Below are 24,987 nucleotides of genomic sequence, written 5' to 3'. Positions count from 1 at the left end.
ATTATTTCATTGTGTTTTCTGACTTCCCGCTCGCGTTGATTTTCCATTACATTATTATTATTATTATTATTATTATTATTATTATTATTATTATTATTATTATTATTATTATTATTATTATTATTATTATTATTATTATTATTATTATTATTATTATTATTATTATTATTATTATTATTATTATTATTATTATTATTATTATTTTTTTTTTTACATTGCTAAGTTTCTTGATTTTATCAATAGAGAGCGTTGCAATCAACCCCACGGATACACAACACATGCTACGTGTTCACTGTTCATCATACTTAGTAGTGTAGTCGTTATATTTAGTAGCATTGGTAGCTTAGTAAATTTCAAAATGGATGGAGTGATTGATGAAGTATTGGCGCAATCTAATAAAAGTCTTGCGGAAAATGATAACTCAACATCAACGAGAATACCTTCAACACCAGAAGGAATGGCTCTGGCATACGGTAGTCTCATAATAATGGCAATATTGCCGATTTTTTTTGGTAGTTACCGATCTGTAAAGCACCATAAGGAACAAAAGGTTAGGTATTTTTATTAACATACAATTTTCTCATTATTGATTATAAGCGTACGTGGCATATTCACGTTTCACCATTATTGATAATTTATGATATAACTATTAAAATGTTTGTTATATTTTCATTCTCTAATAGAAAGCATTTGAAGCTGGAGGTGAAAAGCCAGAAACTATGTCACAAAAAGATGCTGCAATGTTCCCTTTAATTTCTAGTGTTGCGCTTTTTGGATTGTATATTTTTTTCCAGGTAATTATTATCGATACTTTATTCTATTCAACTAATGAATCGTAATTACAATGATTAATTGCTTTTAGATATTTTCCAAAGAGTATATCAATCTATTATTGACAGGATATTTCTTTTTTCTTGGAATACTGGCACTCTGTCATTTAACGAGGTAAATATTGATAAAAATTTATTTCATCAAACATTAAATACCGGATCATACATATAGTTCGCATTTTAAATCAAAATTACCAATATAACGAATTTGATGATCATCGTTAGCATTTTTCAATGTTACTGAATTGTAAACATATGGGATATGATGCCAGATGAGTTGAATTTGTAATATTTTGAAATTCGCTGTTTTAAATTGTTCATTTTGTTCTAAATTTCCATTACCAAAATTGAAAATTATTGTTTTAAGTCAAATTTTCAAAATCGACTTCCCGTTACATTCTCTGATTAAAGAAAATCGATTGTAAAGAACCTATAGCACAATTTTTTTTCTGTTAATTTTTAAATATGCTTATTTTAAAAACTTGGTAATTATTTACAAGTGGGGTCAACCCCATTTCACCTTATGTTTGGCCATAGAATTTTTTTTTGTTTTTTTTTTTTTTTATCAAATTGATCAATTTTTTTCTGAATTGTTCATTTTTTTATATTAAAAAAAAAAAAATATAAATCAAAAACATCAAACGAAGATAAAATAGAAATTTCATCCAAAAACATGAAAGCGAATATTTTTTCCTACTTTTAAAGGCAAAGAAGCTATCGAAATTTTTTTTTTCTTTTCACGACATTTTTTTTATCATAAATGCGCCGTAAAAATAAGCAGAATAAAAAAAATTTTTTTAAATATTAATTTTTCATCTAATTACGGCCCAAAATGGAGTTGACCCCACTTGTAAATAATTACCAACAACTTTTAGAAATTAACGGCTAAAAATTTACAGGCAAGTGTCTTTTGATACACATGAAGATGTCAAAAATTCAACTTAATAAAAAAAAAATGATTTTTCAAATCCGGTGATTTCATATGGCCCATATCTTAATATTAAAATAGAGATGAAATGTATGTGAAACCAATTTATTCGTGATGTGATTGGTCAAATATATTATAAGCATGAAAATATATGCAAACTTTATATTCAAACGCATGCAAATTAAATTCTAGTCCCAACATAAAATTGAGATGAAATATATGTGAAGTTGAAGATGGCCTTTAGGGCCAACCATTTTCCGAATTTTTTAATTCATTTTTATCAACTACTAGTCTTTTGAAAAATTGTAAGATTTGGAGTTATATTATGAACCGATGACAATACAACAATTTGAAAACTTGGACCTAATTTGCTAGGATGAATAGAATTTAAAAAAATTAGAAAAATGAACTCATTTTGCCAGTTAAAAATATAACAGGCTATTAAATGATAATAAATATTGTTCTATATTAACATACATTTGTAGTATCTTTTATTGAGATGAATTTCTTTCGATCTATGCAATTAATTGACAATTTTAATTTAATACATTTCCGGTGGCAAACTATCCCCTTTAAGCTATAGTTCATGTAAAAGTTATTCTTGTGCCGCCTGGCGTGTGTAATTGTAAGCTGTCAAATATCTTTTTTTCACTGTAGTTTCCCATCTATTATAAAATTAGCATGCATCGTTATATTATTTAGTCTCTGGCCGTCCGCTTTTTACATAAGAAAAAAGTTAAAATCTAAAAATCTGGGTCGCTATAGTTTGTGCTGATTATTTTTAATAATTTTAAATAGAAATTATAAAGATAATTGATAATAATCAAGTAATAAGCGTAATAAAAACCATGAACTACTATTATAAAATATCATATAAAAAAAAAATCAAATTAAATTTGAACAAAAACTTGTAACCTCAAAAAACGATTCTGCTTACGATATATACACACTCGGTAGTCTGGCTTGAGAACGGAACTTGGCGCCAGATTCTACCGAATCTATTGATGAACTGTTTTTACCGTCTGCTGTAAATTTTTCTAAATGTGGGATACGACGTATTAGAATGGCAGTATCACTATACAACATTTATGTAACTATGTTTAATATGCGTTGGATTTTCCGTACCGATATTAATTTAATTAAATTTTATATATTAGTAGATTATTGTAAGATAATATTAAAACTAAATTTTTTAAGAACTATCGAGAGTCATCAAAAAGATATTGAACTTCTAAAATTTTTACTATTATAATTTAATCGTATGCGAAATCACCGCTATTATTCTATCTTACAAAAAAGACCATTTAGATTTCAATGAGAATTGTGACAATAACTGGAAAATAACATTTTAAATATTTCCATAATCGAAAGAACAAATTCGGAGCCTGTAATTTTAGTAATTCAATAAAAAAAATATCAAAAATTTCGACCGCTCTTTTTTCAACGTGACGTAGCATAGATAAATCTACTACGTAAATCAAACGAATCTTTTTATTGAATATTCGACTCTTGCAAAATAAAAATAAATAGAATTGTTTCATTTTATGTTTTGGTTAAAAAATCTAATAGAATAGTTTTAAATGTGTATATTCTCCAAAACACGTTAATAAATTCAACAATAACTTAGCTTTCATACTTTAAATAGCTCTAAAATGCCATTAAGTTATAAATTTTTAATTCATATTTTCTAGCCCCATCATCTCGTCCTTAGTACCAGCTGCAATACCAAAAACACAATATCATATCCATTTTACTGAAGGTGAAGGAGATAAGGTTAAGAGTATTATTGATTATAAATTTAATCTTCATGATATTGTGTGTTTAATCTGCTGTTCTATGATTGGAGCTTGGTACCTCTTTCAAAAAGTTTGTATAATAATAATTTTTTTTATTATAAATTGTAAAATTTTTATTGATAACGAAAAAAATTTTTCAGCATTGGATTGCTAACAATCTCTTCGGTATAGCGTTTGCTATAAATGCAGTAGAATTATTACATCTCAATAATATTGTCACTGGATGTATTTTATTAGGTGGTCTTTTTGTATATGACATTTTTTGGGTATTTGGAACAAACGTAATGGTAACTGTGGCGAAATCGTTTGAAGCTCCTATCAAACTAGTATTTCCTCAAGACATGTTAGAACAAGGGTTTAGCGCTAAAAACTTTGCCATGTTAGGCCTAGGTGATATTGTCGTTCCTGGTATTTTTATAGCGCTGCTACTCAGATTTGACCATAGCTTAAGTCGAAGATCCAACACATACTTTTATTCAACATTCTTTGCCTATTTTATGGGATTACTTACAACAATGCTAATCATGCATTTATTTAATCATGCACAACCAGCGCTTCTGTACTTGGTACCTGCCTGTTTAGGAACTCCTTTACTGGTCGCATTAATCAAAGGAGACATCAAAATACTTTTTTTGTATGAAGATCATCCATCTAATCCTACAAATGATGAAAAAATTGTCACCCCGTTAATTGAAAACTCCACTCAATTAGATAAATCTAAGAGAAAAGGAAAAGTTATTGCAAAAACAGCTGAAGACAATGATAACCAAGTTTGTATGAAGAAAGATCAATAAATATTTAGTATATTTAATTTATAGAGAAATAAATTATTGCGAGTATTAGATGAGAGTTGGTTTCATTGAATTATTGAGACGAATTTATTCTTAATTTAAACAACTTATTCCAAATATTTGGTTTTATAATTCTATTTCTGCATTTTTTATGGCTTTTATCAAACTAGTCAATGATGATAATATCAACGAAAATTTCAATATGTAAAAGTAGAAGAAAAAGCAAAGTGATTTCGTTTCACCTGGAGAAAAAAATATTATCAGAATGACAATCTGAAGTATTTTGAAACTTTTAACTTCTGAATGAGCTAATATTAGAGTAATAATTTATTTCTGCCATTGTGGACATCTGTGTAATGACCTCAACTATCGAATAGATTGAGGTCTTCTAACAAAAATCGCTGAGTTGAATGGTTAGAGAGAATTTATTCTTTAATTTTTATATTTTTTTAGAATGAATATTACTTATCTGCCTAATAAAATTTTACTATTTCATTTATTTCCGCTATTATATAACCCGTAAGTGGGTGCATTATTCTATTCTTTTTTACTTATAAAATACTATAAGTAGAAAAATTACATCAGTAATCATTGTATATGAGTGAAAACTTTGTGTAACGAAATAGATTATATAATCGATCACTAAAAAATACGACTATACTGCATATAGCCGAAAATTTCGATGTATATAGTCACTCTGACAATATTATTCTCCATGTCGAAGAAATAACAGAGACTCAATCTTAATATAAATTCTTTATATTCGTACATATTTATGAAACATAAATAAATTATTTACTTTCTATTATGATTTTTTTTATTATTCTTGATATTATGTTCCATTGTATTAATTAATGAATGTACAATTAAAAAATTGATTTGAATAGTAGAAACACTGTTTTACACTTATTTGTCTTAAATTTTTTAATAATTACAATATCAAACTTTGTATTATATAATAAGAAATTAAAAGCCGAAAATCAAATTACATTTAATAAAAAATCAACATGTTTCATTGTAATTTAAATGAATAATTTCTATGTAACAATTTCAATATTACTAAAATTTTTTATATCTATGAGTCATTTCTCAGGAAAAAATTTTTTCAATTTACGTTCATCTGCGTAGATCAACGAAAACAAAAATTTAGATGAGTTTAGACATACATTAATCTCCGTAAATTTACATGCATCAAAAAAAAATATTTTTGAGTTCCCTGAGTTGCTTTAATGAATATAATTATCTATCAAAACCCCGAAGTATAAACAAATATCGATAACTAGAAAATAGAAACTATTTATTCGTACAGTGATTTGATTTATTGATTGATTTATTTATTTATTTACTTCTGGGTATACAATCTATAGAGGTGCATTATACATGTGCATAGAAACCAAAAAAAAAAAATACAAAAATTAGACATCTATTTATCAAATCAAAAAAAAAAATCAATAGAAATGAAACGCACAAAATTACAAGTGTCATAACAAAAATTGTTAAACAGTCATCTCAAAAACATAAATAAGATCAAAAGTTTCTAATTCAAATTTCTAACAAATTTGTAAATTTTTCTTCTTATAATGGATACTTCAATTTTTTTAATTACGAATGTACGGGAATATGTAAATAACTCTAAATATCAATATACTTTCCATAAATGTTTGATTTCATTGAAATTCTTCGAGTACATCTATATATCTGTAATTTTTGTCACACACCCGATGAAAAAAGATTTTGTCTAATCATATATAATCATGCATAATCTTCTATATGTGATCAGATCCAAAAATTGGCCAGGTCTAATCATACATAACTTGATCTGTTTATATATATGAACAGACATGTTTATATTTGATCATGTATAATCACATATGATCAGATCTAAAAAATGGCCAGATCTAATCATATCTAATTATATCTCATGAAAAAATATCCTAATCAGACCTGATATAGCTTAATATGGATCGTTGATATCAGGCCTGATATGAAAATTGGCAATATCAGAGTTGATCAGGGTTGACATGGCCATATCAAGATGTAGACAAACCTGAAGCCTAAGTAAAATTGATAAATAAAGTTACAATTATAATAAAGTTGATACAACATTCATTTTAGTTGTTTGTACAACTTTATTCAAAAACAGATTCACTCTGTAAGAGAATACAAAAATTCTACTCTTTTTGAAAATTAAGACTTGAAAGTCAAGTATCTAGAAAAGGAATAATTCCGCGGCCATGTGCCATCTATCGAAGATTTTCGATACTAGTTTTGACAGAGTGGAACATGTGATTGCTACGTGTAGTGATGTCTTTGTAACTAATTAATATGTTGTCAGATTTATAAATATTTCATTGATTATTTTAATTTTTTCCAAAATTCTTAAATAATTTTAATAATACATGAATAAATAACTGAAAATTACATTTCATAATAAACTAGAAATTTGAATAGCCCGCTACGCGCGCGCCTAAATTTTAACCAATAATGAATCGTGGCCCGATTTTTGCGAGTTTCGACCTTTAACTAACTTCAAGACTATTCATGTATTTTAACTTAGAGGATTTATAAATCATACACAAAAGATTTTTTCATGTGGCGTAATATTGCATGGAAAATAATAATATCAATTCTGTATTGTATTTGAAAAATTAAAAAAAAAATTAGGAAAACGTTTAACCCTAAAGTCCATCTCTGCAACTTCCCGCTAAGTCCAAACCTAGGGGCTTAAAATTGCACTGATGATGTTTTTGAGCTCTTTAAGCTCGAAGAAATAACTTTTCTATGGTTTTGAGCTCTTCGAGCTCAAAAGTCTGATAGAAATTTCATGGAACACTATTTTTTGAATTTTCAAACCGCAATAACTTTTGAATGAATGAACCGATTTTCACGCGGTTGGCGGCATTTGAGGCAGTTTTTTCAGTCTCATAACAAATCTTTGAGTTTGAATTGATCAAACTAGGAATTTCAGAGTCATTTCGAAAAAACAATTTTTTCAGTTTTCTTTTGTTCACGATATCTCATGTAGGAAAGAACAACGGACCCAAGCTTGCCCCAGACTTGGCCCAACTCTGTACAACTCTGGCCCAAGCTTGTATACCAGACTTGGCCCAGTCTTTGTTGCCATAACTGGGCCAAGCTTGTATACCCGAGTTTACCCCGAGTTAACCCAAAGTTGACCCAGAGTTGGGCCAGCCTTGGTTACCATGACTGTGCCAAACTTACCCAAATCTGCAAAATTAATTTTAAAAAGTAGAAAATCTTAATTAAATGAGCGATTATCTGTTTCAAGGTGGTACTAACGCAAGTTTGTGATGTGTAAACACTTATTAAGGCTTATCCGATTTAATGTAGAGAAATAAAGTATTTGACGGAACCGAGATTCGAACCCTAGCCGCGCGCTTGACAGGCGACGCCTAACCCATTACGCCATTAGAACGACAGGTCGATTTAAAGCTTATCATTCTTATAAGCCAAATCTATTTAGAGGTAGATTTTTACGGTTAGTTATTTATATTGAATATTTTTTTTTTTAATGGTGATGACATTTTTAAATATTTATTCCAATCAAATAAAAATAATTAAAAATTTACAAATATTTTCCTTAATTATTGAGACTTGGCCCAAAGCTGGCGTGTCATGGATCGGCCAAGGCTGAGCTACCCAGGCTTGGCCCAAGGCTGGTTTACCGAAGAAACGGCCGAGGCTTTTACACCCGGATTTTACAATCAATTTTGACCGGATTAGCGGCGATCAACGTGGTTTTTAAAGCTTTCGGGTAGATTAGTTTTTGAAGTTGATCGATAATGCCGTTTGAAAGTTATTTTAAAAAAACCACTTTCCAAAAAAACCTTTTTTCTTATTTTCTTTTTTTGAGATTTCTCAAAATCTATCGATCTGAATCGATTCAAATTCACAGGAAATCTAAGTTTGTAGGAACTCTTTAGAACGCCGTTTAGTAGGTTCCGATCGGTTTAGCCGTTCAAAAGTTATAAGCACACACACACACACACACACACACACACACACACACGACAGTATCGCGGGAGTAGTCAGGGAAGCTTCCTGAGACCTTAAAACGTCGAGATCTGATGAAAACTCGATTTTGGCAGAACGGGGGGAAATCTTCCCCCTTCCCTATATCTCTCTCTCTTTTTTGTTTTAGAAAATGTCATTTTGATTCGCCAATCTAAAAAACCCATAAAGTGGCACCTATCAATTATAGAACTCACCCTCCCCCCGCAACCACCCACGCTAATCAACCGTTGCAATGGTTACCGTTGCCATGGATACCGTTGCAATGGTTACCGTTGCCATGGTTACCGTTGACATGGATACCGTTGCCATGGTTACCGTTGCAATGGTTACCGTTGCTATAACAACTGTTAAAATAAATAAATTGTAATAACAAATTCAATAAAAGTAGAAAGTTACTGAATATTAATATTCTATACAATTATTATTCAACAGTATTATTCAATACAATGTTAGGTAAATATATCGATTTTTATCGATTGATTGTTGGGACAGTAGGAATTCATAATCATACTTTTTTTAAGACCCTTGTGGAAAAATTTCTCTGAAATAACTGAAAAAAAATTTTAATAAGTACAAATAATAGTTCATAAAGTTTTTTGTTTTCTTAAAAAGTCCGAAAAAGTCTTATTAAATCAGAAAAACTCTTTATTCGACTTAGAAAGTCAGGTTTTTACGAAGATTTCGGACTCTGCCAGAAAAGTCATTCAGAGTTATTAAAACTTCTTGTAGGAATCCTTGTGGAAATAATTCTCTGACAAATCTCTTAAAAAGTCAAATTTCCCCTGCAAGTTGGGACTTTCCTAAAGGGTTATTAAAGATTTGATAAGACTTATTCAGTTTTCCAGTAAAAAGAAGAGAAAGTTTCGTTTCAAAAAATTTACTGGTCAGAATTGGAGAAAATTGAAAATTAAACTATTGAAAGAATTAATGCATGTTTTGTAAAGAATTTTTTTTTCGAATAATATTTTCATCACAAAAATATTTCGATAAACATATAATCGCTCATAGTTGAGCATGTCAAAACATCATCAGCAAATAAAGTGCATTTCCCTGTGGAAAAGTTCTCATAAATTCTCATAAAAAAATTGGTTATGAGAAAGTGATCTGCATTTGTCCATGAAAAACCTCGAAAATTCTTATACAATTATTTTCTCTTAGCAATAGAGGGTTTAACAATTTTTTAGGCAAAACTCTGATAAGTTTAATTAGAATTTATGAGAGTTGAGTGATAAAATTGTTTAGCTATGAGTATTTATGAGTTCGGATTATTTTAGGATTATAATAATTACGAGAACAAATGAGATTTAAGGAGAACTTTGTCGGAGTGGTGGTATGAGATTGTATACTGATATACAACATTCAAGGTTAATTAAATGCGAACCTAACCGAACTTTTATAAGATTTAATCAGTAAATTCATGTTATATTTCCATTATTTTAATGAGATTAATGCTTAGAAGTATTTTTTGAGAAACTTCAGAGAACTTGAATGCTATAATGGCAAATAATTTTATAAGATTTTATGAGTTCATTCACATATCATCTGGATCAGTTTTAATAAGATTTATTTTTATAAGTAGTTTGGAGGATTTTCAAAGAAATTGAATGCCTTCATAGTAAATAATTTTATGAGATTTAATCAATTAATCCACATAACGTTTGCATCAGTTTTTAAAAGATTTATTTCTATGAGTAGTTTTTAAGGAATTTCGAATAAATGGAATATTCTTCTGGCAAATAATTTTATGAGATTTAATGAGTTTATTCACATAACATTCGCATTAGTTTCAAAAAGTCTCAAAAACATTTATAAGAACTAATAAGAAATTTCAATAGTATATTTACGGAAAATTCTGATAATAATGACGTAGCCTAAAGAAAACTTTCACGAGAGTTAGTGAATAAATTCATTCAGTACAGTTACCAATTTTTATAAGGATTTTTTTTTTGCTAAAATACAGAATCTCGAGAGAGATTCAGTGACGATTTCGAAATTTACATCAATATTCAAAAATTATTCAAGTAATTAATGTAAAAGATCAAACCGATCATATTCAGGTTAATTATATTTATAATGTTTCAATTTTTATGACTCACTTTCGATCATTCCTAAATTATTTGTGCTGAATTTACAGACATTTTTCCTATCATAAAGTAAAAGAAAACATTCATAATTTGATCAATGTAGTATATAATCATGATTATTATATTTATTATTTTTTCAATGAAATTTATATCAAATTCATAACATCTGTAAGCCTTAAAAGTAGAAATGCGTTTAAAATAGTAGTAAGCCAATAAATTTAATATTAGAAATACAGAAAATATTAGAATAGGTTTATAATTAGTTAATTTAACTTATAACTATAGTAATGAAAAATCATGTTGGTTTATATTTTTAAAATTAGTAGATATTTGAGTATAAATGAGTATATCCGTCACTTTATAATTTTTTCAATTTTAATCAGTTACTTTTCCTCACTATTATTAGGGTTGGAACTATTGTTGGGTTCACTCTCTTCTTTTCTCTTTTCAATCGATTTTTCCTCAATTGTATTTACAATTGCGACTGTAGGCTCAGCTTCATGATCAACATCAGTTTTTTCAACTTCTTTCTTTCTTTCTTGAATCATGGCATTATCGCACTCTTCTTGAGCAGACACTTCATCGGTAGACTCTCCGCTATCTTCCTCTCCATTTGAGGCTATGGTATCTTCCTCAATGTCTGAAATATCTTCAGTGTCACTGCTTTTCACCGGCTTTACCTAAAAAAAAAAATTTATACAACACCCATACTATTGTCCTTAAGCTGAAGAATGAACAAATTACGAATTAAAATTTACTTCAAAATAGGTTGACCTTTTTTTGAGTTTAAATATTTATAAATTTTTTATTTTTGATCATGCTTTAAAATTTTAATTACCTTTGGTAGATTCTTTTCGTTTGGACGCTTCTTTTCGGCTCGGGTATCGGTTATTTTACTCGATACATAGTTATAAAACTGTTTCATCTGTGCATCGTGTTTTTCTTTATCAAACTGGGCTGATTCTTTTAGATACTATGAAAAAATATCTGCAATTGAAATGTTTAAGATAATAAATTCCAATTCAATGAAAAAATTAAAACAACTTCTGTGAAGAATTCTTAAATAAATATATATATATATATATATATATATATATATATATATATATATATATATATATAACATCAAGCTTATAGTTAAAAAATTAATTACAAGTACTGACGTACTCGTACTACTGTGAAAGTTTCTAACATTTAATTTTTAAAATAAAGTTAGTCATTCTAATAAACATTGTCATTAAATTGTTGTGAGAAAAAAACATTTTGAAATAGTTATTATACCAAATAGATACTTTACAATAAGGTCAAGTACCCAGTACTTGAACATTTGTGAAAATGTGACCAGTACTTGAACAGACGTTTCGAATTGTTGTAATAAAAAATCCGTAAATTTATTATCAACAATATGCGCATGTTATAATTATTCAATGATACAGTAAATGATTTCTGTAAGTTTTTTCAATTATAAATCAAAACAATTATATTTTAGTTAACTTAAAAATTGACATGTCGAGAATAGCCGATAGATGCTATTTTTTCATGAAAAACGTACTGAACCGTGAACCGAACCATCAGTAAAAAAATATGGTACATCCTCATTTTAAGTAAAATAATTTGTACAACCTAATTGAATAGTCTTTTCCAAATAATACATATTTTTTGCAAAGACATAAATTATAATTTTTGTATTAAATTTTAGCGTCTAACTATGTCTCCAAATTTTCAAAGTGGTACTCAGAACTTGAACAAGCTGGATTCGTATAATTTTAACAGCACTCTAATCTCTAATAGGCTTATACACTAGTGATCGCTATTGTGATTTGTATTAATTTCTGAGAATTGAATAAGTTTTACAGCTAAAAATTAATGCAGTTAAAAATGATTGAACGTTTTAAATTGAGTATTTTTTTTATTTATAATTAATAATATACTTTGGCATTCATAAAAAATATAATAAAAAAATTAAATACAAATATTTCTCATTTTTAAGTGAACATATCAAATATTTATAGTATTATTTCAATATTAAATAGTAATATGTTTTAATTCTTTTGATATTTCAATAAAACGTTGAAAATTTTTAGTGTGCCTATTGCCATATATTTTATTATTTCAATTACTGCTCCCGGAGTGTTTAACTACTGCAGTTTGTTAGAATTGATTGTTCAACTACTATTCCCTTCATGGTATATATCTTAAAAACGTTGTAAAAATATAAAAATTAAATTATCTTTGTTATGTTGCGCTTTAATCAGTTCAAAATTGTTTATATTTTCATGAAAATTACTAATTTAAACTAATAATTACATCTTTAATTAACTATTAAAAATAAGGTCAAATACATTTTACTTTGAAACCTGTTCAACTATTAGATACTTTACCTTATATATAATAAGAAAAAAAAATAGAAAACATGCTGACAACGTAAGATTAAGGATGCATTTTGTGTACCTTTCACGGCTTGTAATCTTACAGGATCCAGTCCCTCTTTTTGACTTTTTGTTTCACTTTATTTGATTTAGCCCCGTGAACACTACTGTCTTGTAATTCTTTTGGTGAGAATACAGCCATGATCATTTTCCGAACAAATTGTGATGGAGTTTTAGACCTACTTGCTGCAGTCAGATATGAATTTTTGGGTACATAAACACCTTGTCCTAAATGAATCTATAATAGTAGTTTGTAATTAGTTGTAAGTTTTTATTCTATATATTAATAAAAATGTCACTTACACTATTATCAGATACACGAGTAAAACCAACTTGAGGATGCCCTGTTTTTTCTCCAATTCGGCCGATCCATGATTTGACGGAGTATCTGTAAAATTGAAATCTCCCTAAATTTTTTTGATTAACTATCAATCTTACCTAAAAATTATAAAATAGTCGGAACTACGGTTATCCCCAAATTTCAATTTTTACTATTTTTAAAAAATTCGAAAGAAGTTCGAATTTTCAACTTTTTTATTTGTTTCTGTATTCTTATAATGTTAATATAGCATATGAAAAAAATGGTTGATAAAAATATTGATTGCCTTTTTATTAACGGCACTTTAAAAATTATTTGAAATTTGATGAAACTATGTACAATGAAATTTGATAACAAATAAGTTTAATACCTCTGTGCTCATTCCAAAAATCCAATATTTTTGGATCATTTTTCTTTGAAGTTCTAATTCTTTTTTCAGGTCTTCAATACGGCGTTCAATTTCACTCATTCGCACGATCAACTCATCCTTTTTATTATCATGATGTTTTTTTTTCTTTGCTTTTCCAGATTTCAAAACACTAAAATAAAATTCAAGTCATGAAGTATATTAATAGTTTCTTTTACATTTGTGAGCACTATAATTACAAATAAAAAAAATTCAGCATGAACAGAACAAAAAAACATAGATTTAATTAAACGCATGTTATAAACGTAAAAAAACATTTTTTGTTACAAATTATGATTTTCATCATAAACTACGTAAAAAAAAAAAAAAAAAAAAAAAAGTCAGTGCCATTTTTTTCTTATGAAACAGAAATTATTTTTGTTTATAATTAAATCTATAACATTCATTATGCATATGAATAATCAAAACTTACTTCGAAGTAGTTGGGTCATCAGATGATTTTGTTTTAATTTCAAATGGTATAGTGCCATGTTGTGATGAGCCAGCTTCGTAAACTGTTAATGGTAACTCAATTGTTCTGTCAGTCAGAGCCGATGTATTGTCAGGGGGAGTCAATGACTGAATTCCTTTACTCAGAACTGATTTATTTTTGTCAACTTTACATTCATCTGATTCTACAGGTCTTTCAAAAACTTCGTCTTTTTTCAATTTTATGATAATATTCTAAATGAATATGAGCTAGATCATTAATCATCATCAATTTACTAGAAAAATTACTAAATTTTTTCATAGCATACATACTTGTTGAGTAATTAATTCATTGTTCTTTTGAACTATTTGTTTTTTCTGTAAAATACAATATAATTAGTAACTATATCAAATATCTTATGTTTTCTAGAAACTTACCTTAGGCAATTCCGTCTCTTTCTTTAATTTCTTTAGACAAATGGGCTCCTACAAAAAATGAAAAGAAAACAAAATAATGATATGAACTTCGCAATTGATTACAATTTTATAAAATTGAACTTCAATAACATACATTTTCTTTGTTACAATGCCCATCAGATTGCGAGATGAAAGTGTCATCATTTTTTTTCCGCTGTACAAAATATGGAGAGCATATTAGAAAAAAAAAACATTTGATATAAGACAACAATTTAAATAAATGTAATTTACCTTGCTACATTTATTTTTTTTGACTTTGGAATCATAATTTGTTTCCTTACTTGACTCAATATTTGAAATTATAGTACCGTCTTTTTCAGTACTATAACGATCCTATAATATTAAAATATTATGTAACTGTTACGAATGAGTTTTTTTTTAATAATAGTATCCTTATCAATAATAATGAAGCTTGTAATAGTATATTCTAAAATTTACAAATATATTAACTGTCTTTTAGTAGCCAAAATTTTTCTCGATTTAAATATGCTGAAACGATTATTGTATTTACTTATTATGATTATTATAACGTTTTTATTATCACTTAACCAATGATTTATTTTTTAAGATGATGAATAATCTCATTTATTAGAAAATGAAAATTCATCTTCAGTTGAAAATTACTTAATATTTTTACAAAATTATAATTATGCTTTATCAATAATTATTTAAAATCATTTTTAACCAATTGAGTCATTATTTAGTTTTATTGCAGACAACGATAATAATACAGACGTGAGAATTTATATTTTTATTCTATTGTTGAAATAAATAGATGCTTAATAATAATTAACTAAGAATCTAAAATATATAAATTTAATTATTTATACACTAACCGTTCATTAATTTAGTAGATTTGCTTGATACGATCTATAGTAGTGTAATGGTATAAATATGTGGAATAAATATGGTATAAATATGTAGTGAAATGGTATAAATAAATCAATTCAAATTCAAAATATATGGGAAAAAACAAATGTACTGAGAATGATCTATCTCAATGAATATTACTTTATTTTTGAAATTACGGATGTTTGTTATTATCTTCTGATCACCACATTTATTAGTAATACAATTAATGTGATCCATTTCGACATTACCGACTGCATAAGGAATAATATTGAAGCAACAGCCGTAGATATAGCATTAGTCTTTTATGACTAACAAATGATGAATGTGAATGACTTCATCAGATTGTAATTGTATGTAGGTATCGTTTGTTTTTGTTGTTCGAGTATAGTCTTTACTGTGAATTACAGTTTTTTTGTAAATACATTTTTTATACACATTGATGAAAATACTATTATCGTTCATGAAGTTCTTTATTTCATTTTCAGTTTGAACAGATATACGTGTTTTTGCTACCAAAGTTATTTCGTCAGTTTCAAAAAATCTTTTACGTCATCGTGACGAAATAATTCTTGACAAAAATGTTTGCATTGAGAGGATGTAGTTAAGTAATCTAGTCTTGATAAAAGCATTTTTTTTTTCAAGAATTTTTTAGTAATTTGGTGACTCACGCTTCGGGGACCAGTAATTTCTTTTTTAAAATTAAAAATTCCATTTTCGAATACAAAAGCTGATGTTCCTGTTATTGGTCCAGTTTCTAGTACAGATTTACACAAATGCCTGACGGAGTGTAAATCGAACGTCATCGCTGACTTTGAAAATTCAATTTGAAATGTTCCAACAAATTTAGTTAAGTCGTACTCGGTTCTCGCAATATCTTCTTTTGTTATGTCTCTTTTAAGTAAAGTAAAAACACCTCGAACAAAAAGAGCATACATTTCCAAAAATTCTGGATTTGCAATGCCATCGAGACATAAGAGACTCCAATATAAAAGCCAAGATTCAAATTCAGACGCTTTCCACTTACTCATATCAGCAGTTGGTCGGGGTAATCTATATATTTCATGAGGTGGTTTTATCGACATTAAACGTTGATCAACAGCTTCGCGGTCTTGCTTGGTTAATTTATATTTTACTCCGGGTGTTTTTAATAATTCCAAAACCTGGCGTGTTACTCCTAACAAACAACCGTGCATGTAATCTATCGGGAACCCCCAAATACTATCAAAAAACGGCAATTTTTCCACAAAAATCATAGACCCTTTGACACCCATAACTGTTGGTGTCTTATTTTTGATGACAGAGGACTGTTTGATTTCTTCTATTTCCTTCATATTGGCTAAATGACTTGTATGTGTTCGTAAGTCTGGTTCAATTTCACTTAGTGGATAGTGGACCGCATGACCTACATAAAAACCGGGTTCGTAACACCAACTACATCCATAGTAACCGCTAAATTTTACACGATTTTAACAAGTTACGCGTGCCGGCGTATCAACACAACAGCAAAGTAATGCAAATTTTAGATTACAAGTTTTCTTGGTTGAATGATTAAATATATCAACACCATTGTCCATTAAGTCGATAACTTGATTACACAATTCTTCATTATAAAGATTCATAAATTCTGATTTAGGTTCCGCGTCCGTTAAAAAAATACCACCAAGAATAATATGTTTGAATCGGTCCTCTAGCGGTAATTCGTTTATAATTAACTGTTGAGGCCAAAAGCTCTGCTTTGAACTCTTGAATATAGGAGCACCGTCAGTATTATAATTTAATGTAAAAATATGTGGATACTCTCTTTTCAATTTTTTATATAAGTTAGAATCTCGGACATCTGAAATACTAGATGATTGATTATCTGCTGTTATGTGTTTAAAAAAACTGTCTTGGATTTGTGGTTGGTTCAATATTAATTGAATCTGATATCTAACATCTACACTCATAAAGTAATTCGTTGCTTGAGATGAAATGTTATGGTCTTTTTTACATTTTTCGCATTGTACTTTTTCTTTCTTAGATCCATTCTGCAAGCTTCGTTTTGTAAGAATGACGTTGCAAGTTTCACAAAAAAAATTGAGTGTTACTTTATCATCTGCTACACCAAAAATTTTTGATCTTAAATAGTAACTACAGTCCCATGCTTCAAAATCAGGTCCAGCTAAAACCTTTACTAATTTGAGTAAATCATTTTCATCAGTTTTAGTTAAATTTTTTGAAATAGAAAACATTTGTATCATTAACAATACATCTGACACTTTCAAATTGGCAGCTGGAAACATTATACGATCACCCTCTATTTTATGAGTTTCTAATAATTTTTCATTCAGTACTTCGTTATCAATTTCAGTATTAAGCTCTTCGTCTGAAGAAATATCGTCATTACAACACGAACAAATACTGTAAATATCATCACAACTACTGCCAATAGATGCATCATCACATATGCTTTCATTATCAAAGTAAGTTTGTATATGATCATCTAAAATAGTTATATTATCATCTACAGTGGTGTCGTCATCTGTTATTGTAGATTTTTCGAAATCAGGATCATTTTTATTACACTTTTGTTTAACTACCCTCCCTTCGTCGGGCAAATCATCATCTAGATTCATAAAGAAAAATAAAGATATAAGACGAAATTGAAAACACAAAGATTCTAAATAGTAACTAAAATGTAAACATATAGTTTAGTTAGTACGGATATTTGGCTGCATTAAGTAAATATTTCTTAAGAGATACTGAATCGGTAATCATGAATTGATTGATACTTATGATTGCAAAAAAAATTGAAGAGATTTACAACTATCTTAAATTATACAATGTCAAAATCAAATTGAATTTTTGCTTGTAATTTTTAATTTGATTAGTTCCAACAGTAGTAAATTTTCCACTGTTGATTAATTTTACGTACGCATACATGAGGATACTACTTCAACACTGAACTTAATTATTTAAAAATAAAATGAAGGTCAAATCTCAAGTAAAATTACATCGCAAAAAAGCGCAAGATACTTATTACTTATAACAAAGAATCGGGCGAAAAACTAAACTATGCTGTCGTATACGTGATGAGTCGAGCGTCTACGAGTCTACTGGGAGCCCGAGACCCGAGCCGCACTTAGCTACTCTTAAAGCGGGAAGCCCTGTGATTGGTTAAGAGAAATGCAAACAATACTCACCGTTTTCCGATATATTGCAACTGTATAGTACGTTGTATCCGTCTTCTATCAACAGACAGCGTACATCGATACACACATGTAAACATATATAACACACACATACACTTTGTTAAATTTTATATTTTTTTTTGTCAATTCTAAAAAAGTAATATAAAATCACATATTAAACTTTATGTATTTTTAATTCTTTGTACTTTAATGTTCATCCTTTGAATTTCAAATATTAATGTTTTTCAAAATCTTATCATTTATCAAAACAAGTCAACATGCTTTTATTCTGTCAGAGCATTGATTAGAATGAATAGTGGTTTTTTAATAATCATTTAAAAATTTATTTGAAAAAATTACAGTCAAAAAAACTTAAATTTCTTCAGGTGGTTATTATTGAATTCTTATAAGATCTGATATATTCTTATGTTCCGAAATATTTTTATAATGTTTATACTTATAAAAACTTAATACTTAATCCAACTGAAAACTTTCGTATTTATATTTACTTTTATATATACGAGCATCATTATAAATAAATTTTTATGAGATCTTATAAGACTATGCAAACATTCAGATATGTTTTATAAAAATGTTATTACAAATCCTTCTCAAAAATATTATTTAATAATTCACTATTTATTTTATTTTATTATCAATTAATTATTCGTACATAAACTTAAATACCCATCTATGCTCACCAGAATGATTTATAAATACTAAAAAAAAAATTTGTGATTGAAAAAAAAAAGAATTTGCGATTGAAAAGAAAAATACTAAGAATTGCAAAAAAAGTTTTAGTTGAAATTAAATTTTAATTAAAAAATTGAGTTACAATAGGTAAGATAATTATATCTTAAACTCTGTTTTTAAAAACAATAAAATTTATAACCATTTTTCCACAAAACATAATTTTTTTTAATGACGTTGTTCAAAAAACAACTTAAAATTTATAAATAATGAAACAAATATGAATCTAAATTCCGTTTTTAGTAGGGAAATAATTACTTTAAGTTTTCTTTGAATTATCAAAAATATTAGATAAAATTTGAAAAATCTCATAAAAGCTATAGTGGTTATTTGAATCAAATAATACATGCTTCGAGTTTTCACAAGTTTATTCGAAAAATAACTTGCTAATCAAATCTGATAAAATTTTTACCAGAAAATGGTCTGCCTTTGTCCTCTGAATTCCTTGTTTGATCTTATAGAGTTTGAAAATAAGAATGTTCAGAAATTTCTTATAAAAAATTATAACTGATCTTCGATACTTTATCAGATACTTCAGCAAGTGAAAATTCTTATATAAACTTATAAATTTTTCTTATTTGAGTAAAAAAATCGTATCTCTAAGATTCTACAAGTATTATCCTGTGTGAATCTACTTTGTATATCTCATTAAAACTATCCTAGAATAAACTTACATAAACTTATGAAACCAGATATTCTTATAGAATCTTTTATTTGTTTCCGCGGTATTACCTGATAAAATCTCATGACTTATTCAGTCTTAATCATTCTTATAAAAAAATAAGCAGTAATTCCTGATACAAAACTGGTCTCGATTTTAACTGATAAATTCTTATAGAAATCTGTATCAGAAAATTTTTTCAATCTTATAAATATTTTTTTAACTGATAAATTCTGATACCCAGTTAGCTGTTTTGTATTAGAATTTATAAGACTTTTTCCACAAGGTTGCTGGTAAAGACAGATACTACTCAGAGAGTAAATCAAATCAATATTTAATTTGGACTATAACATATATAACTTAACTTTCTAGGTAGGAAAGAATTTTCTAACCATACGCCATCTATGAGAAACTGAAAATACTTCTTTTTTCAGCAAGCTTTTTTCATTTATTTATAAATGATGTCATTTTTCAAAAAATTTTCTGAAAAAAAATTAGTATCGGCATTATTTAAAAAGCTAGAAGTTACGAAAATTTGAAAAACATCGAAAAAAAAATTACTTTTTATAAACAAATGCGCATAACAATAGATTTGTAATAATTAAAATTTTTGATAATAATTCATTTAAAAGATCGTTTAATCTTTTATATATTGACTAGAATGCTTATTTTCGTATCTCTAATAGTTTAAGAATTATATTTGATTTTTAGTAGACAGATGAAGCAGCCGCTGCAACAACTTTTGTAGCACGTATTTTTTAAAAGAACTAGAATTCAAATTTGCGCGCGCAAGCGCGCGCCTTACTATAGCGTTTGCATATATTTTCATGCTCATGATATATTCGACCAATCACGTTACGAATAGTTTGATGCCACATACATTTCATCTCAATTTTATTATGGGACAATAAAACGACATACCTTTTTTTTCATCTTTAAGTATTTATAACTTTTGCAATTTTTTATGTGCTGATAAACGCTTTTAGAACATTTTTCTAGGCGTCATTCCGGATCCAATAAGCTATCGTACATAATTTTAAGAGCAGTATCTCTATTTTAGACTATTTTGAACTTATCAACTAGACAAGCTTGCTGAAAAAAGTTGACTGAAAAAAGAAATATCTTCAGTTTCTCATAGATGGCGTATGGTTAGAAAATTATTTCCTACCTACCCTGATAGCCACCTTACCTATAACTTACTGTCAATCTACGTCCGCAATTTGAAGCAAACTTGACGGAAAGAGTTGGCAAAGCGAGCGATTACCTATTAGTTACCTATAACTTACTCTGCAAATAGACGTCAAAACTTGGTGTACAAGTATTTCCTTCAAATTGTAGTAAAGTTGAAAGGAAATTTAACTACAAGTTTGATTGTTAACTTGTATTCAAGTTGCGGCCGTAGATTTCTGTCAATTTGCTTACAACTGTTGTTGAGTGAAGAATTACCGCCAACTTGATGTATAACTTAACCGTAACTGCTGGGAGTCAACACTTACTGAGAAAGCGCTGGCTATCAGGGTAGAAAGTTAAGTTATATATGTATAGTCCAAATTAAATATAGATTTGATTTACTCTCTGAGTAGTATCTGTCTTTACCAGCAAATGCACTTTATTTGCTGTTGATGTTTTGACATGCTCAACTATGAGCGATTATTTGTTTATCGAAATATTTTTGTGATGAAAATATTATTCGAAAAAAAAATTCTTTACAAAACATGCATTAATTCTTTCAATAGTTTAATTTTCAATTTTCTCCAATTCTGACCAGTAAATTTTTTGAAACTAAACTTTCTCTTCTTTTTACTGGAAAACTGAATAAGTCTTATCAAATCTTTAATAACCCTTTAGGAAAGTCCCAACTTGCAGGGGAAATTTGACTTTTTAAGAGATTTGTCAGAGAATTATTTCCACAAGGATTCCTACAAGAAGTTTTAATAACTCTGAATGACTTTTCTGGCAGAGTCCGAAATCTTCGTAAAAACCTGACTTTCTAAGTCGAATAAAGAGTTTTTCTGATTTAATAAGACTTTTTCGGACTTTTTAAGAAAACAAAAAACTTTATGAACTATTATTCGTACTTATTAAAATTTTTTTTCAGTTATTTCAGAGAAATTTTTCCTCAAGGGGAAAGAATAGCTAAATCATTAATAACTGAAATAGCTAATATGTATTGGAATGATTATGAAGGATTATGAAGGACCTAGAAACTTGAAATTTGGTAGGAATTATACTTTTGCTCTGTAGAGGTCAGCTAAGAACGGATTTTAAGAAATTCCACCCCCAAAGGGGTTCGTGGGGACGTTAACAATAAAAAACTCCCATTTTTAAACTGTAGCTCCTATCAACTCCAATTTTGGTAGGAATCTTTTGTAAGAGATGTAGAAATAATCTATAAATGAATTTTACGATATCTCATCTCACAGGGGGTTGCGGGGGTGGGTATTAACAATCGAAATTTTTAATTTTCAAGCTATAACTCCTACAAACTCTAAATTTTGTAGGAATTTTCTGTAAATGATGAAAAAATAATTTATGAACGAATTTTACGATATTCTACCCCAAAGAGGATTGCGGGGACGTTAATAATGAAAAATTCCCGTTTTTAAACTATAGCTCCTATCGACTCCAAATTTGATAGGAATCTTCTGTAAGAGATGTAGAAGAAGTCCATGAGAAAATTTTACGATAGCTCATCTCACAGGGGTTTGCGAAGGTGGGGGTTAACATAAAAAATTTTGAATTTCCAAGCTATAGCTCCTATAGACTCCAAATTCTCATTTCAAATTTTTTTCTTCGTGTCAATTATTATTGATTTTTGAAAAAAAGGCCTCGCAAACATTATAGTGATTGCACATTGAAAGTTACAATGAATATTAGCTGAAATAATTTCATGGATAAAAGGTATATGCTTATTCGATAAAATTTGGAATTTGTAAAAGTCAAAACAATACTCTAATCAAATTTTAAGTTTAGATCGAAAAATACAATTCTATAAAATGCCCAGCGAAGCGGGCGGGTAACAGTTAGTCATTTAATATAAATAAAAAAAGCTGTTTTTATTTTTTGAAAATTATATGCAGATTCAGACTTTTTAAACTTACAAATTGTCAACGATTTTGCATTAGAGATCATGCATTGTTGTTTCAAGAAATCTTTAGACTAGTGTCTAATCATATTATCCTTGACATATATGTGATCAAATCGGACAATGCATGAATCTATATAAAATAGTTATGGATAAGCTTACACATGCGATCTTATACAGTAACGAATGCAACAGTTAGTGACAGTAGTTGTGATCAGATCCAACTATAATAATTATGTGTGATTGGACAAAAACTTTTTTCCTCGGCTCCAGTAGCAGAGCAGTCCAAAATATCCCATGGAGAATGTGACAAATTTTTTATTTCAGAGTTATTTAAACGTAATGGTAAACATCATTTTGCACTTTTTGTGATTACCAATAAGACTTTTTTTCATGATGTTAGTTATTGAAAATATTGTTATTAGAGCGAAAAACTGCAATAAATCATTTTTAAATAAGAAAATTAATTAAATTATTTATTGCAAAAAAAGATCAGTCAACTTAAGAGAATTAACTTTTGTCAATAGAATCAAGCTGAAATTTTTAATTGTCACACTCTTTACTAATAATTTATTGTATTGAGTTGATTCTTCAATAATAAAGAGCCAGCCGTTTTAAATTGATTGATGATTATTTTGGCAAAATTTCATAATTCATAGTTTTTGAAGAAAGAAATTGATCTTTTTACATCCGGGCACAGGTCAAATGCCAACTTGAAGCACAATGCTAAAAATATAATCTAAAATTGATTTTTTTTTTTTTTTTTTTTTTTTTTAATTGGTTATTATTTAGAGTCGGTTTTAACTGCTGTGGTCATATCGCCGACTTTAACTGTTGGGAGTGGTACGTTGGGGTCTTTTTGGGTTGTGAAAATCTTAAATCTAAGCGGCGAGGGTCGAATATCAACCAAGATGGTTTCTAAGACCAGCTTGGGATTCGAACCCACGCCTGGCCGGTGAGCCAGTCCCGAGTGCTCTATAGACCTTGCGCCTTAGACCACTCGGCTAACATCACCGGTTAAAATTGATTTAATATTAAAATTTTTTAAATAAATTTGAAATTGAATGAATATCAATTGTTTTTCAATTACAACTATTTAAAAAAAAAAATGTTGCGAAATTTTAGCCAAATTTTAAATTCTTTTGTAATAACCTCTACCAAAAATCCAATTTTCATTTTTTTTCCTCCGCTTAAAACCTAGTTTGAAGTCTTAACTAAAGCACATATTTTTTTTCACTTCAAATAATCATGCTAGGAGTTCTGCTAGCCACGTGGACACAAAGTTTTCTGTTTATTATTATTTTGTTTTTTTTTTTTAATTTTATTTTAATGAATTTTGTTGTGGGAAATGAGATTATGAGGCGTGCACTTTTGGATTTTCCAAACTTTTTTTTTCACTTTATTTTTTGAATAACTTTTGAATGCGGTATCTTGTCGGATTTCTAACAATTACATCTAAAAACTCTTTAAATAGGCTTCAATTTCCAGATTTGAATGTATATTTAGACCTAAAATTACCTCATCAGTTCAATGTCATTTTATGAAATTTGTTTCCGAAAATATTTTTGTTTTTTTTAATAATTTTTTACGTTCTATAGGTCGACGATCGAACGTTGAATTTTCAGAAATAATCAGTTCAAGAAAGTTCTAAAATAACAGAAATTTTGAAAATTTAACTTAGGAAATCTACTTCCGTTTTGACTGCTAAATAATCTTTTTTTCCGATTACCATCTAAGTCGATTGATTTGTACCAATACAACTACTAGATTTTCGAGATGGAAGAACTAGAAAGTGTATAAAAGTTGTATTTGTGAGCTTGAAGAGCTCAAAATATAATAGTTGAATTTTTAATTTTTTTTATTTGTTCAAATGTAAGACAGGCGGTGCCGTAAACATTGAGCAAGTAATAAAGAAATTAATAGTTACTAAATTAGTATTATGAAA

General features: G+C 28.1%; 3 protein-coding genes across 4 annotated transcripts; 1 reads left to right on the top strand and 2 right to left on the bottom strand.

Moving 5' to 3' along the window:
* The first annotated feature begins 272 nt into the window (after nt 1-272).
* On the top strand, nt 273-5,250 carry LOC141528048 (minor histocompatibility antigen H13). The gene is made up of 5 exons (XM_074243888.1): nt 273-550; nt 684-794; nt 863-945; nt 3,450-3,624; nt 3,695-5,250. The coding sequence occupies exons 1-5, from the start codon at nt 359-361 to the stop codon at nt 4,346-4,348; spliced, it is 1,215 nt and encodes a 404-aa protein (XP_074099989.1). The 5' UTR covers nt 273-358; the 3' UTR covers nt 4,349-5,250.
* A 5,396-nt stretch (nt 5,251-10,646) lies between these two features.
* Nucleotides 10,647-13,131, bottom strand: LOC141528106 (uncharacterized). The gene is made up of 3 exons (XM_074243976.1): nt 12,916-13,131; nt 11,303-11,451; nt 10,647-11,144 (listed from the first exon to the last, which is right to left on the bottom strand). Exons 2-3 carry the CDS (start codon nt 11,387-11,389, stop codon nt 10,848-10,850), a joined length of 384 nt encoding a protein of 127 aa, XP_074100077.1. The 5' UTR covers nt 11,390-11,451; nt 12,916-13,131; the 3' UTR covers nt 10,647-10,847.
* A 1,283-nt stretch (nt 13,132-14,414) lies between these two features.
* LOC141528069 (uncharacterized) lies at nt 14,415-18,911 on the bottom strand. Of its 2 annotated transcripts, XM_074243928.1 has the most exons (3): nt 18,291-18,310; nt 15,361-17,981; nt 14,415-14,857 (listed from the first exon to the last, which is right to left on the bottom strand). In XM_074243928.1, the coding sequence occupies exons 1-2, from the start codon at nt 18,292-18,294 to the stop codon at nt 16,843-16,845; spliced, it is 1,143 nt and encodes a 380-aa protein (XP_074100029.1). In that variant the 5' UTR covers nt 18,295-18,310; the 3' UTR covers nt 14,415-14,857; nt 15,361-16,842. The 2 variants fall into 2 exon arrangements, with proteins under 2 accessions (XP_074100029.1, XP_074100028.1); XM_074243927.1 differs by having other exon boundaries at nt 15,361-18,911.
* Between the last annotated feature and the right edge of the window lie 6,076 nt (nt 18,912-24,987).

The sequence above is a fragment of the Cotesia typhae genome, unplaced genomic scaffold (assembly GCF_013202065.1).
Source record: "Cotesia typhae breed Kobodo isofemale line unplaced genomic scaffold, CoteBio_Ctyphae contig_42, whole genome shotgun sequence".
NCBI lineage: Eukaryota > Metazoa > Arthropoda > Insecta > Hymenoptera > Braconidae > Cotesia > Cotesia typhae.
Note: the sequence above shows the minus strand (reverse complement) of the source record. Positions and strands in the feature narration are given on the sequence as shown.